Raw genomic sequence first — 17,003 nt, 5'->3', positions numbered from 1 at the left:
TAGCTCTAGTAGTTTTCTGGTAGCATCTTTAGGATTCTCTACGTATAGTATCATGTCATCTGCAAACAGTGACAGTTTTACTTCTTCTTTTCCGATTTGGATTCCTTTTATTTCTTTTTCTTCTCTGATTATTGTGGCTAAAACTCTCAAAACTATGTTGAATAATAGTGGTGAGAGTGGGCATCCGTGTCTCGTTCCTGATATTAGGGATAATGGTTTCAGTTTTTCATTATTGAGAACAATGTTGGCAGTGGGTTTGTCATAGATAGCCTTTATTATGTTGACGTACATTCCCTCTATGTCTACTTTCTGGAGGGTTTTTATCATAAATGGGTGTTGAATTTTGTCAAAAGCTTTTTCTGCATCTATTGAGATTATTGTATGGTTTTTATCCTTCAGTATGTTAATATGGTGTATCACATTGATTGATTTGCATATATTGAAGAATCCTTGCATTTCTGGGATAAACCCCACTTGATCATGGTTTCTGATCTTTCTAATGTGCTGTTGGATTCTGTTTGCTAGTATTTTGTTGAGGATTTTTGTATCTGTGTTCATCTGTGATATTGGCCTGTAGTTTTCTTTTTTTGTGACATCTTTTTCTGGTTTTGGTATCAGGGTGATGGTGGCCTTGTAGAATGAGTTTGGGAGTATCCTCCCTCTGCTATATTTTGGAATTGTTTGAGAAGGCTAGGTGTTAGCTCTTCTCTAAATGTTTGATAGAATTCACCTGTGAAGCCATCTGGTCCTGGGCTTTGTTTGTTGGAAAATTTTTAATCACAGTTTCAATTTTAGTGCTTGTGATTAGTCTGTTTATATTTTCTATTTCTTCCTGGTTCAGTCTCACAAGGTTGTGCTTTTCTAAAGGTTGTGCTTTTCTAAGAATTTGTCCATTTTATTGGCATGTGGTTGCTTCTAGGAGTCTCTCATCCTTTGTATTTCTGCAGCATCAGTTGTTACTTCTCCCTTTTCACTTCCAATTCTGTTGATTTGAGTCTTCTCCCTTTTTTCTGCTTTTCTCTAAATGTTTGATAGAATTCCACCTGTGAAGCCATCTGGTCCTGGGCTTTGTTTGTTGGAAAATTTTTAATCACAGTTTCAATTTTAGTGCTTGTGATTAGTCTGTTTATATTTTCTATTTCTTCCTGGTTCAGTCTCACAAGGTTGTGCTTTTCTAAAGGTTGTGCTTTTCTAAGAATTTGTCCATTTTATTGGCATGTGGTTGCTTCTAGGAGTCTCTCATCCTTTGTATTTCTGCAGCATCAGTTGTTACTTCTCCCTTTTCACTTCCAATTCTGTTGATTTGAGTCTTCTCCCTTTTTTCTTGATGAGTCTGGCTACTGGTTTATCAATTTTGTTTACCTTCTCAAAGAACCAGCTTTTAGTTTTATTGATCTTTGCTATTGTTTCCTTCATTTCTTTTTCATTTATTTCTGATCTGATTTTTATGATTTCTTTCCTTCTGCTAAATTTGGGGGGGTTTTTTTGTTCTTCTTTCTCTAGTTGCTTTATGTGTAAGATTAGGTTGTTTATTTGAGATTTTTCTTGGTTTTTTTGAGGTAGGATTGTATTGCTATAAACTTCCCTCTTAGAACTGCTTTTGCTGCATCCCATAGGTTTTGGGTCGTCGTGTAGGTTGTGCTTTTCTAAGAATTTGTCCATTTTATTGGCATGTGGTTGCTTCTAGGAGTCTCTCATCCTTTGTATTTCTGCAGCATCAGTTGTTACTTCTCCCTTTTCACTTCCAATTCTGTTGATTTGAGTCTTCTCCCTTTTTTCTTGATGAGTCTGGCTACTGGTTTATCAATTTTGTTTACCTTCTCAAAGAACCATCTAGCCTCCATATGTTTGTATTTTTTACAGTTTTTCTCCTGTACTTGATATGTAGTCTCATAGTGTTGTGGTCGGAAAAGATACTTGATATGATTTCAATTTTCCTAAATTTACCAAGGCTTGATTTGTGACCCAAGATATGATCTATCCTGGAGAATGTTCCATGAGCACTTGAGAAGATTGTGTATTCTGTTGTTTTTGGATGGAATGTCCTATAAATATCAATTAAGTCCATCTTGTTTAATGTATCATTTAAAGCTTGTGTTTCCTTATTTATTTTCATTTTGGATGATCTGTCCATTGGTGAAAGTGGGGTGTTAAAGTCCCCTACTATGATTGTGTTACGGTCACTTATTTCCATTTGCATGGAGTATCTTTTTCCATCCCCTCACTTTCAGTCTGTATGCATCCCTAGGTCTGAAGTACGTCTCTTGTAGACAGCCTATATATGGGTCTGGTCTTTGTATCCATCCAGCCAGTCTATGTCTTTTGGTTGGAACATTTAATCCATTTACATTTAAGGTAATTATTGATATGTATGTTCCTATTACCATTTTCTTAATTGTTTTGGGTTTGTTATTGTAGGTCTTTTCCTTCTCTTGTGTTTCCTGCTTTAAATATGTCCTGCCACTCTCTTCTGGCTTGCAGAGTTTCTGCTGAAAGATCAGCTGTTAACCTTATGGGGATTCCCTTGTGTGTTATTTGTTGCTTTTCCCTTGCTGCTTTTAATATTTGTTCTTTGTATTTAATTTTTGATAGTTTGTTTAATATGTGTCTTGGCGTGTTTCTCCTTGGATTTATCCTGTACGGGACTCTCTGCGCCCTCTGGACTTGATTGACTATTTCGTTTGCCATGTTAGGGAAGTTTTAAACTACTTCAAATATTTTCTCAGACCCTTTTTTCTTCTTCTTCTTCTGGGACCCCTGTAATTCGAATGTTGGTGCATTTGATGTTGTCTAAGAGGTCTCTCAGTCTGTCTTCAATTCTTTTCATTCTTTTTTCTGCTCTGCGGTAGTTATTTTCACTATTTTATCTTCCAGGTCACTTATCCATTCTTCTGCCTCAGTTATTCTGCTATTGTTTCCTTCTATCTAGAGTATTTTTAATTTTATTTATTGTGTTGTTCATCATTGTTTGTTTGCTCTTTAGTTCTTCTAGGTCCTTGTTAAACGTTTCTTGTATTTTCTCCATTCTATTTCCAAGATTTTGGATTATCTTTACTCTTATTACTCTGAATTCTTCTTTAGGTAGACTGCGTATTTCCTCTTCATTTGTTTGGTCTGGTGGGTTTTTACGTTGCTCCTTCATCTGCTGCATATTTCTCTGTGTTCTTATTTTGCTTAACATAATGTGTTTGGGGTCTCCTTTTTGCAGGCTGCAGGTTCGTAGTTCCTGTTGTTTTTGGTGTCTGCCCCCAGTGGGTGAGGTTGGTTCAATGGCTTGTGTAGACTTCCTGGTGGAGGGGACTGGTGTCTGTGTTTTGGTGGGTGGGGCTGGATCTTGTCTTTCTGGTGGGCAGGGCTGTGTCAAGTGGTGTGTTTTGGGGTATCTGTGAACTTAGTATGATTTTAGGCAGCCTCCCTGCTAATGGATGGGGTTTTGTTCCTGTTTTGCTAGTTATTTGGCATGGGGTGTCCAGCACTGGGGCTTGCTGGCCATTGGGTGGAGCTGGGTCTTAGTGTTGAGCTGTAGTTCTCTGGGAGAGATCTCGCTGATTGATATTATGTGGGGCTGGGAAGTCTCTGGTGGTCCAGTATCCTGAATTTGGCTCTCCCACCTCAGAGGCTCAGGCCTGACACATAGGCCAGAGCACGAAGACCCTGTCAGCCATATGTCTCTGAAGAAAAGGGAGAAAAAAGGAAAGAAAAAAATAATTAAAAAATAAAGAAATAAAATTATGCAAGTAAAAAAAATTTTTAATTTAGAATATAAAAGTAACTTTAAAAATAGAGAGCATCCACACCAATAAGCAAATCCACCAATGATAAGAAGCACTGAAATCTGTACTAAGATATACATAAAAATCAGAAACAAGTCAGTCGCAGACAGCAAACTCCAAGTCTACAGTTGCACCCAAGGTCCACCGCCTCAATTTTGGGATGATTCATTGTCTGTTCAGGTATTCCACAGATGCAGGGTACCTCAAGTTGATTGTGGTGATTTAATCCACTGCTCCAGATGCTGCATGGAGAAATTTCCCTTTCTTTTCTTTGTTCGCACAGCTCCTGGGGTTCAGCTTTGGTTTTGGCCCCACCTCTGTGTGTAGGTTGCCCTAAGGCTTCTGTTCCCGCCCAGACAGGGTGGGATTAAAGCAGCGGCTGATTAGGGAGCTCTGGCTCACTCATGCCTGGGGAGGGAGGGGTATGGTAGTTATAATTGGAATGCAGGGTGAGCCTGTGACGGCAGAGGCCAGCGTGATGTTGCAACAGCCTGAGGCACCCTGTGTGTTCTCCTGGGGAAGTTGTCCCTGGATCACAGGACGCTGGCAGTGGCGGGCTGCACAGGCTCTGGGTCGGGGTGGGGTGGGGGGGCATGTGGATAGTGACCTGTGCTTGCACACAGGATTCTTGGTGGCTGCATCAGCAGCATTAGCATTTCATGACCGTCTCTGGGGTCCGAGCTGATATTTGCGGCTCGTGCCCATCTCTGGAGCTTGTTTAGGCAGTGCTCTGTCTACTGTGGGTAGACAGGGAAGGAATACCCTCTCCTTGCGCACCCTGAAGCAATGGTCTCTTGCCTCTTAGGCAGTTCCAGGCTTTTTCCTGGACTCCCTCCCAGATAGCTGTGGTGCACTAGCCCCCTTCGGGCTGTGTTCATGCAGCCAACCGCAGTCCTCTCCCTGGGGTCTGACCTCCAAAGCCCGAGCCTCAGCTCCCAGCCCCCACCCGCCCTGGTGGGTGAGCAGACATGCTTCAGGCTGGTGAGTGCTGGTCAGCACCAATCCTCTGTGTGGGAATCTCTCTGCTTTGCCTTCTGCACCCCTGTTGCTGTGCTGTCCTTCTTGGCTCCAAAGCTTCCCCCCAGCCCACCCCCGTCTCCACCAGTGAAGCAGCTTCCTAGTGTGTGGAAACTTTTCCTCCTTCACAGCTCCCTTCCAGAGGTGCGGGTCCCATCCCTATTCTTTTGTCTCTGTTTTTTCTTTTTTCTTTTGCCCTACCCAGGTACGTGGGGAGTTTCTTGCCTTTTGGGAAGTCTGAGGTCTTCTGCCAGTGTTCAGTAGGTGTTCTGTAGGAGTTGTTTCATATGTAGATGTATTTTTGATGTATTTGTGGAGAGGAAGGTGATCTCCATGTCTTACTCGTCCAACATCTTGAAGGTCCCCCTCAATGTTTTGGTTTTTTTAACTCTACCAGAGGCTTCTAAGTACATAGATTAAACTTCAAAATGTTCTGTAGAAGAATAGAAATGAGAAGCACATGTCTAAATAACTGGGCTTTATTATTTGAGACCTGAATTGTCAGGATTAAAACTATACATGATCAAGTTGTGATCTTTTTGTTTCAGTCCACTAATTTATCCATTGCTACTTGAGCTTCTCCTAGGTTTTGAAATATCAATCAGCAATCCAAGATCAGAAGTTTTCACAGGGGCTGGGTTAGGCAGATGGTAATTTTTTAAATGGGGGCAGTGGAATCCTAATGGCTACAATATTGTTCAGCAAAAAAACAAAACAAACAAAAAAAACCCACAAAAAACAAAACCAAGAAAGTTTGTGTCATGACTTTGAAAAGCACTACCAACTTCCTAAGTATTTTCTATCCCAGTATTTTATTTTTCCTGTGAGATTTCCTTTTGCTCCTTCAGAGAGATTCCTTACCCTGGAGAGAGACAGGAGGTTCTCCTTACTCATGTTTCCTAAGACATGGGGCTTCCTTACTTTTACATCTCTGCACTTGTCACATTTTTAAAAACTTTATCTACTTTCAACAAACTGAAATGATCAGTTGCTCACTCTTTACTGTGTTACTTGCTGTATTATCTATTGCTGCCTTACAGATTACACCAACACTTAGTGACTTAAAACAGTAATTAATGTTCTCAAACGGTTTCTGTGGGGAAGGTATCTGAGACTGGCTAACTTGGATGGGTCTGCTTCTGGATCTGGCTGGGCTGCAGTCATCTGAAGGCTTAACTGGGGCTGGAGGGTCCACTGCTCAAATGGCCCATTCACATGCCCAGCAAGTTAGCACTGGTTGTTGGCAAGGAGCCTCAGTTCCTCGCCACGTGGGCTGCCCTCACAAAACAAGAACCTGATTTACTTGGAGTGAGGAGTCCTGAAGAAAGCAAGGCAACAGCCACAATGTCCTTGTGATCTAGCCTCAGGTGTCACACTCTACCATTAATGCAGTATCCTATTGTTTACACAGTGGTGACCTATTCATTGAGGGTGGAAATACCAGAAGATGCGCATTGTTGGGGCTGTCTTGGAAGCTGGCTACCACCGCTATTTAGTATCTCTCTTGTTCATCTCTTGTTGTTTTCTATTTTGGGACAGCAATGTGCAGTTAGAGTGGCCATTCTATATATATATAGCTTTTCATGAAAATACACTAAAAGAATTTGAGAAGCACATAGCTTCCAGATTGCTAGGATCACACTGATGCATCATAAAATATCATTGATTTAGAGTTTACTAATTTGAGAACTAATATAGCAGCCATTTTAAGGATTCTTCTCAAGTAACAAATTTATAATAATTTTAATGGGGAAGGGCTTTTGACTAGAGAAAATGAGTGGGTGTAAAATTAAGAATTATAGATTGTTAGCAAACATTTCTTTGATTGTTATATGTCTTAGTCCTTTTGGGCTGCTATAACAAAATACCAGAGGCTTATAAACAACACAAGTTTATTTCTCACAGTTCTGGAGCCTGGGAGTCCAAGATCAGGGTGACAGCATGGTCCAGTGAGGGCTGTCACATGGTGGAAGGGCCTAGGGATCTCTCTGGAGTCCCTTTTATAAGACACTAATCCCATTCACGAGGGTTTCACTCTAATGGCTGTCTCCCAAAGGCCCCATCTCCTACTACCATCACTTTTGGGAGGTTAGGATTTCAACATATGAATTTTGGATGGGATAGAAACATTTGGACCATAGCATTATGTAAAAAACTTTTTCTGAATCTGTAAATTTCCTTCAACTTATTGCATTGTACCTAAAATCTCTATGTATAAGCATTCCCCAGTTGGGTTTAAAGGTTATGTTTTTAAAAAGTTCATCGCTAGGAATATAGGTTTTGTTTCTCCATAGGAAAAAATGTTACATTGTTCTTGGGTTCTTTGAACTGAATTTGTATTCCAAGGCTAACCCACAATTATTTAATGTATTAGAGACTATTTCTGTTTTGAAAGTTAGAAGGAAATAATACCATTGCAATTTTAGTAATTAAAGAAACCAAGGAACTGCAATCTTGAGTTGGAGGAATTATCTTTAACCTCGTGCTTAAGAAAAAATTTATATAATTTGAGAGAAGTTCGTATTAGAAATTTAGGGAAAATCTGAATGAGGTTTCTGAATTTCATTTAATTAATTTATTTAAATTATGTATGTATATACATACATCAGTGAATCAAATCCTGTTCTTACCCTCATTGGCCTCAAGGTATTTTTTTATTTGGTTTTGTTTTGTTTTGTTTTGTTTTTTGTTTGTGTTGTTGTTTTTTTAGAGGAAATTTTTTGGAGGAGTCCTGCTAAGAAGTCCTAAAATAGAATGGAGAAATGAAAAGGCTTTCCTAAAGTTATTCATTAAGCCTTAGAAGAGAAAGGAAGCAGGTTGGAGACTAGAAGAGAATGAGTAAATGTAGAGAAGGGGGGGGGCACTAGATTTAAAAGACTTTTTAGTTTTTCTTAAAGGAACTGTTATGCTCTATTTCCAAATAAATAGTAAGACAGTAGAAAGTCAATTGATAGACGATTGATCCTTAAAAGATCTAAATAAGTAATATATAGATAAATATAATGTTGAGTGCAATTATAGATGATTTTGATTAGTTAATTCATGATAAATTACAACCTTCTCTGAGTCAGTAATATTGTACTTGAAAATTTGTTTGATACTCGGTAAGAAGGCATTCCTTTGTTCTTGGGATTTGTTGTTCTTTGTGGGTTTGTATGCTGCTATAGATAAATGTTAGAAGATTCTGTATAGTTAATTATAGTTCTGTATTATTTTTAGAGTAAATGGGATAAAATCATTTTCAGAAACAGCGTAAACATTTCCATTTATGAGTCTTAAAACAAAATTGATAAAATGCCCTCTGGAGGGCTTCCCTGGTGGCGCACTGGTTGAGAGTCCGCCTGCCGATGCAGGGGACATGGGTTCGTGCCCCGGTCCGGGAAGATCCCACATGCCGCAGAGCGGCTGGGCCCGTGAGCCATGGCCGCTGAGCCTGCGCATCTGGAGCCTGTGCTCCGCAACGGGAGAGGCCACAACAGTGATAGGCCCGCATACCGCAAAAAAAAAAAAATGCCCTCTGGAAGCTGACTTGTTTTAAGATATATCCTTCTCTAAGTTTCAAAGATTCTTGCTGGATCTTTGATTTTTATAATTTTTCTTAATCCAATGATATTTTTATATTTACATTAACTTTTTATCAATTATTTTAAAATTTCCTAACTATTATAAGTAGATTTAAGTTCAATGAATTAAGAATCGAATCTGAGTCCATATAAAAGGTATTGGGTTGGCCAAAAATTTCGTTTGGTTTTTCTGTAAGATGGGATGGAAAAACTGAATGAACTTTTTGGCCAACCCAGTATGAATCTGGAGTTACAATGAAACATAAGACATGGGTTCTTACTTCAGAATGTTCACAATTTGGTTGAAGAAACAGCTCATTTATATAAATTTAAGTAATGGAGATAAAAAGTTTGTAATTAAATTTTTTAGTTGTTTATTTTTACTGGTCAAAATTTAAAGTGTATTTTATCCCAAAGTAAGCTTAAGAATTGAATTGAATTTGGGTAATAATACGTGTGCCAAATCTAATGCTTGTGGCCTCTCTCACCCTTGCCTCCATGTATGGGTGGAAAATGTCCTGCCCGAAGGTTCTGAGTTGGAAAAACATGTGCCTTTGGATAGAGTGAGGGTCAGAAAGTCCGAGGCAAACTTAATTGAGGCTGGGGGATGACTTATTTAGAGGGATGCCAGTGGACATTCTCAAACTCCCAAGTTTCTAGAGCAGGTTGCTTGTGAGGAGGAGGAGGGGGAGAAGAGAATGAGACTAGTAAAATACTTCTGCAATACTGGAAATGAGAAGACAGTGGAACAACATCTATGAACTGTTGAGAGAAAAGGACTGCAGACCTGAAATCATGTACATAGTCCAATGTCAGGGCAGAAAACAAGATAGTTTGGAAATACAAAAAGGTCCACCAACTGTGGACCTCAAATGCTGAAGAATCCACCTGAAGTATTCTACAAGATAAAAATTGAAGCATAACGTAGTTCTGAAGATAAAAGAAGCAATGACAATAGTAAACAAATGAAGTTTTATAGGAAACCCGTACAATATTGTAAGTTGTTAAATCTAAATGGATGGAGTTAATAAAAATCTTTGTTCTGCTTTTATGTTCCTCTCATCCTCCTCCCAGTCCCAGTCCCAGTCCCAATCCATCCCCTATCCCCATCTCCCACACACTTCTTTACTACCATTTCGGTGTATTTTTAGGAAGGACATGAGGTAAAAGCATGTGCTCAGTCTAACGTCTTGATTTAGAAAATCTGTTCTTGAAATGCTATACTTCTTACAAAAGGCTGTTGTAAAAAGTTGTTGGTCAGGGCTCTGCAAGCAGTAGAAACCAGCTATAACAGCAGATTTAAACAAAAGGGGAATTCACTGACTGGGTAGTGGGCGACTCATAGGATCCTTGGGAAGGCTAGAGAATCAGGCTCAGTTGATTAGCTAAAGATTGTACAAAGCTTACTTCTCAGTGACAGTACTATATCTTTATTTAGAAGTAAATTGCCTTTTTCTTCTCTCTTCAAATGTAGGTTATATATTTGGGGAAAACTCCAGAAGAAGCATATAGAATATTAATGTTTGGAGATACATCCTATATTCCTTTCAGGTAAATATAAGAATGTTATGGTAGATTCATTTAATCAGGCCCTTGCCAGAAATATCTTGGTGTAGTTGTTTCTGAAAAAAGAAGACCTCATAAATAGTTATTTTGAGGTTGGTGCAAATAACACCATAGATCTAGGTTACTCAACAGTGATGCTATTGACATTTTGTTGGGGGGTGGTTGTCCTGTGTACTGCAGGATGTTTAACAGCATCACTGGCCTCTGCCCACTAGATGTCAGTAACACCTTCACCCCAGAAAATTAATTGTGAGAACCAAAAATGTCTCCAGACATTGCCAGATGTCTGTGGTGGTGCTAGTGGTAGTGGTGGTGAATCGCTCCGACATGAGAAGTCAGAACCACTCTCACTGATGGAAACTGTGCTTTGTAATCAGATGAGAATCCTGGAGTTATAGTATGCAAAACCACTGTTTTCCAGTACTGCGGAGTTTTGGTCCTGAGGAGTTAAGAAATAAGTTTTTCCCAATAATCAGGAGTTACTTCTGGGGCCGAAAGGAGCCCCCTTTTCCTAGGGACACAGCCAGCAGAAATGGTGGGTGAGGTTGCTAATATAGCACCACTACTTGAAAAACCAAAACAGCTGTCATAGAGGTGGTAGATAAGTAATGTCTTTATATAAGTTAATGACATCCTCATCCTTATGTCAAAGTTACCAGGTGATTGTGTTGAAGATATTTTGAAAAATAAACCCCAAAAACTTGTGGGTTTTTTTTCTTTTTTTTTAAATCAAATGACATTCTAAAAGTTGCTCTTCCTGTTTATCAAAACGCTTGACTTAGCTGTATAATTAAATACTTGTATGGTGCTTAAGTGTGTGAAATGATTTTACTCATTGCATACTGTATTGAGAATTTCAAATATTGCATTATTCTTCCGCCTGCAAATTAGTTAATAGTTTTAGGATTGTTGCATATACCTCAAATGCCTGATTTTGAAGACGTGGGCTTGCCTTTAAAGGGGAGGTTATGAACCTGACTTAATTGTGGACAAGTTTTGGGATGAGTGTCCCTAACCTTATGCAGAATCTGTCTCCTTCTTAAATAACTCTGTAGGACTGTCCATGAATTTACTCCATGAATTAGAGATTTTTGTTAGGATAGTCTGCAGAGTTCAGTTATATATTGCACTAAAGGCTGCATGTATATTAGTGATTTAGCCAATTAGAAGAATTGCTTTGGACCCAGTATCACTCTGCCTTTCTTCCTAGCTCAGAGATCATCTTAAGTATTCTCTGTGGTGGGTAGGAAGGGATGAAGGTTATTTTCTAAACTGAAGAGTGCTCCATTTTTCTTCTCAACTTATAACAGCAACCGTATACTTCCTTCAAAAGAAGTGATTGTGTTTGTGGTCCCTGAGTCATAGGCACATTGCTGTAGTGATAATTTTGTTCTACAGAACTCTTCTTTTATAATAGTAATCCTTTATAATAGTGCCATTCTTAAAGTTTATAACACAAGGTCCTGAAACAGGGATAAGCTTACACATTTCACATAATCTAAGTAAGGATCTATGAGTAAGGATCCATGAAACATTGTTAATGTAAGAGAAGTTTTGTGTTAATTTAAATACAGGGATCAAAAATAGAATAAATGCCGTTTACTGCCATACCCATGTTTAAATTCTTAAAGTTTGGCACTGAAAAATGTAGTTAGTTGCTTCTGGTTCCAGGAACAAAAGTCATTAATTCTCTAAAAAACAGGACTTAGCTAGAAGCAGTTCAGGTTTGTGAAATTTGAATCTCTTTAGTTATAGCTGCCAGACATTTAATGATTCTCCAAGTGTGGCCTGTGAACTAGTGCCAGTCTGTGAACTTTTTGTTACCAGCTTGTGATAAGTACAGGAATTGCAAGTAAGATTTTACAGACTTTTTAGCAATTTAATAGAGTATTTTTATGTATGTGGAATCAAATAATAGAAGAATTTAGGCTAGTATTTATGTGTTTTTTCCTTCCATTTTTCTAATAATTCATTTATACTTACAAAATAAGATTATTGCATTATTGTGGGTATGTAATAGTACAAATATTATTGTATTTTACAAAAGTATCAGCCTTTGACAGGTTTAAAAATCTGTGCTTCACCACATTTTACTGTTCTGAAGAACTTACTGATTGAGAGTAGGCGGGTGGTCCAGTGGTTTCCTGGTAGTCCAGTGGTTAAGACTCCACACTCCCAATGCAGGGGGCCCAGGTTCAATCCCTGGTCAGGGAACTAGATCCTGCATCCTGCAACTAAAAGATCCTGTATGCCATAACTACAGATCCTGCACGCCGCAACAAGGATCCCGCGTGCTACAACTAAGACAGGGCACAGCCAAATAAATAAATAAATTTTTTTTTTAAAGTAGGCAAATCAGTATTAATAAAACCTGATAATATTTTGACAGAAATTACACTATAGTCTTTTATCTTTGCCAATTCAAGAGCATAGAATAAATATAACTGCTAACAAGGGATTGTGCAAAAAGTGTTCATTTGTCGTTAATAACTCCTTTTAGGCTCATAGCAATATTTAATTAGATGTAATTTAAGTTACATATAATTCTTCAACCACTGAGTTTAAAAATATATATATATATGATTTCTTTTTTTTTTTTTTTTTTTTTTTTGCGGTACGCGGGCCTCTCACCGCTGCGGCCCCTCCCCCCGCGGAGCACAGGCTCCGGACGCGGAGGCTCGGCCACGGCCCACGGGCCCCGCCGCTCCGCGGCACGCGGGATCCTCCCGGACCGGGGCACAAACCCGCGTCCCCCGCATCGGCAGGCAGACCCGCAACCACTGCGCCACCAGGGAAGCCCTATATGATTTCTTAATGAATTATATTAGATATTTCTCTACCTATCTACCTGAAAAAACAGTATAAAATATAGTTGAACATTTTCTTAATATTTTTGGATCATTGTTATATGAAGAGCATATACTTCTGTTCTTTGGTATTACCTATAATACTCCTTGCTTCTTAGTTGTTTTTTTTGTGTGTTTTTTTTGGCGGGGGGGCTCTGTTCTTTATTTTCTTGAGAGGTAGTATTGCAGAGCTGCTAATAGCTTGGCTATTGACATCATACAGATGGGAGTTTGACTCTCCGTTCTGCCACTAATATCTCCGTGGTTCTTTACAAATGTGAGCCTTGGTCTCTTAGTCTATAAGTGGGAACGATAGTAGGATCACCCTAATGAGGTGTGAGGATTAAGTAACATCCTGCTTATGAAACACTTGGTGCCTGATCCTTAGATAACATTTGTTAAATATTCATGTTTTTTCCTTTTAAAAACCATGTATAACTTAGACACAATTAAAAACTCTAACTCCTATGTGTGTACAGCACAGTAAACTCCTACATATGTACATGTAACTACCATCCAGTTCAAGATACAGAAAATTGTCAGCCCCCATGAAGATTCTCTTTTACCCCTTTTCTAAAAGTTTTTCTTTTAATGTCATATAAATGGAATCATACAATATATATACATTTTTGGAGAGCTGGGATCTAGTGTTTTAAATATATAATGTCTGTGAGATTTATCCATGTGGTGGCAGGTGTATCAATAGTTTGTCTTATTTTTATTGCTTTTGTAGCATTCCATTCTATGAATACACCACAATTTATTTGTCCATTATCCTTTTGATGGATACTTGGGTTATTTGTAGTTTTAGGCTGTTATGAATGCAAGCTGCTATGAAAACTGTTATTTTTTTAAACTAGTATTTGACATTGTTTTGCAGTTTCTAAGCAGTATTCCTTTATTGATTCTCATCTGCTTTTCCAAGTTTGTTAAATGATCTATGACAAGGTTTTCCCCCTCACAAAGGCTTATATCCAGATTCATAGCTGCTATTTTACCATTTTGAAGAAGTCTGATTGCTTGGGTGGGAGGAAGGAGGTGTGGATGTGTTTAAAGTTGGAGGTGTTAATGAAATAAACATGAGTGAATAAAGAAAGATTCTTGTCTGTTCAGATAATGTGGCAGAACTTTACCCAAGCTCAGATCAAAGCTTGATTAGAGCAGGGCTTGGCCCACAGTAGGTTTATTCAAAGTTATGCATTGAATAAATGCATCAAATTGTCACAAAAACTGAATCAACATGGCTTTTACTTGATTGGAAAAGAATTATCATAGGTTCAGAAGATAATCATAGCTAACTGAGGAGACATGGTGAAAAACATTGGGATGCAATTTGAGAGTTCATCATCTTTCCACTGATAATTTTGATTTTGATTTAGACTAAACTACTTCATTTTCCTACCTTAGCTTCTTTATCTTAGAAACATTCCTTATTCCATGAAACAATTACTTGTACAAAACATTATTTGTGTTGATCCTATAAGTCAGTGGTTCTTAAACTTGAACATATATAACAATAACCTGGAGGACCCAGCTCCACCCCTAGAACTGGTCTGGGGTGGAGCTTGATAATTAGCATTTCTAACAAGTGGGGTGGATGTTGGTGCTCCTTGCCCAGGGAGTATATTCTGAGAACTAATGCTGCAGGTCATTTTATTTTTCTCCTTCCTGAATATTGCCAGTAAGCTATTGGTAAAAATCATTTTCTCGGTTGCATTGAGACCTTTCCTAGCTTTTGGAAGAGCAGCATTTATTTTTATTTATTTATTTATTTTTGTGGTATGCGGGCCTCCCGCTGCCGTGGCCTCTCCCGTCGCGGAGCACAGGCTCCGGACGCGCAGGCCCAGCGGCCATGGCTCACGGGCCCAGCCGCTCCGCGGCATGTGGGATCCTCCCGGACCGGGGCACGAACCCGTGTCCCCTGCATCGGCAGGCGGACTCTCAACCACTGCGCCACCCGGGAAGCCCCAGGAAGAGCAGCATTTAAATTCAAAAGCTTACAGAACAAAAATGGCACGTTGTAAGGCCTTGCGTCCAGTCCTCATGAAGCCTAACATATGCTGAAGTACGGCTCCCCTGCATCGGCAGGCGGACGCGCAACCACTGCGCCACCAGGGAAGCCCCAAAGTAATAGTAAGTCCCCTTTTTTTTTTTTTTTTTCTTTTGGGGTGTACGCGGGCCTCTCACTGTTGCGGCCTCTCCCGTTGCGGAGCACAGGCTCCGGACGCGCAGGCTCAGCGGCCGTGGCTCACGGGCCCAGCCGCTCCGCGGCATGTGGGATCCTCCCGGACCGGGGCACGAACCCGTGTCCCCTGCATCGGCAGGCGGACTCTCAACCACTGCGCCACCCGGGAAGCCCCAGGAAGAGCAGCATTTAAATTCAAAAGCTTACAGAACAAAAATGGCACGTTGTAAGGCCTTGCGTCCAGTCCTCATGAAGCCTAACATATGCTGAAGTAAATCTAACCAATTCAGACAGTAATGTCTAAAACTGTCTTAGCTAAAAAGGATGCCCTTTTCTTTGATGTTAATGTTGCTATAATAGTCTATATTCTTAAAGTTTGTACAAGAACTAAACATTTTAAATGTGCTGTTTAATTTTTCAGGTAAGTGAATTACAGTGTGAAAACCCAACCATGGCAGGCAATTAATTATGGCTCCAGTAGCAGCCTGGTTCCACATAGGGATCAAATAAGTACCATTCTGATAGGCACAGTTGCTTGGCATGCCTAGAATGATCATAATTAAATTCATTTTTATCTTGCCTAATTCTTAAAATTTTCACTTTGTAATGAAATGACTCAAGGTAGCCAAAAAGGAGAAGCAGGTGGGAATGGAGGAGTACCTTTTTTTTCTGGACAAAATCTTAACTGACATAAGACATTTGTAGTAAGATTACTAACAGGTGTTGATGCAGTGTTGGGTGGGGCTGTCTAACTTAATTTAAGTACTTCTCCAATGTAGAGTGATTCTCCTAACAGTAGTTGACTCCTTAGTTTCTGTGGTTTTATTGGTAATGTTGTCCTTTAAGAACCAGAAAGAAGTTATCCAGTTAAATTGTTAAAAAGTATAAGAGCATAATGAGAGGAGCAAAATGCTTTTTAGCTTGCACCTATTATTTCAAATATTATCTTGCTTTCCAAATTTTTTTTGCTACGTGGATGGAGATAAACACACACACGCATGCACACACAGCATGCATATACAGAATCAAAAAGCAGTCTTTCCTGCTAACAATTTGACACAGTTGCAAGAAAAAATTCAAACGCCTTTCCCTTTTGAGAGGAGGAGTACATACTATTGAGAAGTTGAACTCAAGAAGGAACTTTTGAAGCTCAACTATTAAAGCCAAAAACAGTCTAGAGAGATCATTTGAAATTTAAGATGTGGTCGTTATTGATCCACATCTATGAAACAGTATCTACTGGAATAGGTAGAAATTACAATGAACTGTATAACAGTGACTTATCCTTTATTTAAAAACCAAAAGGCAAGAATTTTTTTTTTTGAGACTGATCCTGAGTATGTGTTTGATTTTAAATTCTAATCAACTTTGTCTTGAGATAAGTATACAGCAGAAAATTAAATTAACTGAGCTATGTATTTCAATACTTTTGGAATTTCAGAGATGCTGCCTATGGGAGTTGCAATTTCTACATTACACTTCTTGACTGTTTTTATGCAGTAAAGAAGGTAAGTGACTCGTAGGATACACCCAGTGTTGTGCTGGAGAACTTAAGTACAGTGCAAGGAAGACAGGCCTTCTTCTCCAAAGATCTCCCAAGATGTATATGATGCGAGAGGTATCCCATTTCCCTGCCAACATTAGAATGACACTAAACTAGAAAACAGATTATTCTGAATCTGAGTGCTTCTGTGCATGAGTTGGGGGAAAAGCCACTTGAACACAGGGAACAATAAGAAACAGTTTTGTAATTAGGTTCTAAATTCAGAATTGGTTTTGAATGTGTTATGATTTCAAAGAAAAACAAGAAGTAAAACTGGTTTCTAAGTTCTCTTTGATTTATGTATTTTATGGGTCTGGTTCCCATCAATTCTGTTTACAACAGACATTTCTATAACACAGTAACTGTCAAATACTTTGTTTTTGTATCTTCAAGCATTCAATTTCTAGTTCAACAGAAGTATTTGAGTAGCCCATTAGTTTGTTACTAGGTTTTAAATAATACTAAGTATAGGTCACTACTGCTTTGTCAAAGCTATTTAAAAATAACTCC

At 39.0% G+C, this 17,003-nt stretch overlaps 1 protein-coding gene across 11 annotated transcripts in view; it reads left to right on the top strand.

Annotated features, from left to right (window-relative positions):
• The window catches only part of CDC14B (cell division cycle 14B), a 107,395-nt gene that overhangs the window by 58,407 nt on the left and 31,985 nt on the right, over positions 1-17,003 (top strand). For all 11 annotated transcript variants that reach the window (XM_028494128.2, XM_028494125.2, XM_007119646.3 and 8 more), the window contains 2 exons: positions 9,828-9,904; positions 16,392-16,458. In XM_028494128.2, coding sequence (XP_028349929.1) covers positions 9,828-9,904; positions 16,392-16,458 — 144 coding nt within the window. The remainder of the gene's footprint in view (positions 1-9,827; positions 9,905-16,391; positions 16,459-17,003) is intronic.

This window comes from Physeter macrocephalus, chromosome 9 (assembly GCF_002837175.3).
Source record: "Physeter macrocephalus isolate SW-GA chromosome 9, ASM283717v5, whole genome shotgun sequence".
NCBI classification, from domain to species: Eukaryota; Metazoa; Chordata; class Mammalia; order Artiodactyla; family Physeteridae; genus Physeter; species Physeter macrocephalus.
The sequence above is the reverse complement of the archived record's forward strand: the minus strand, read 5'-3'. Positions and strand labels throughout refer to the sequence as shown.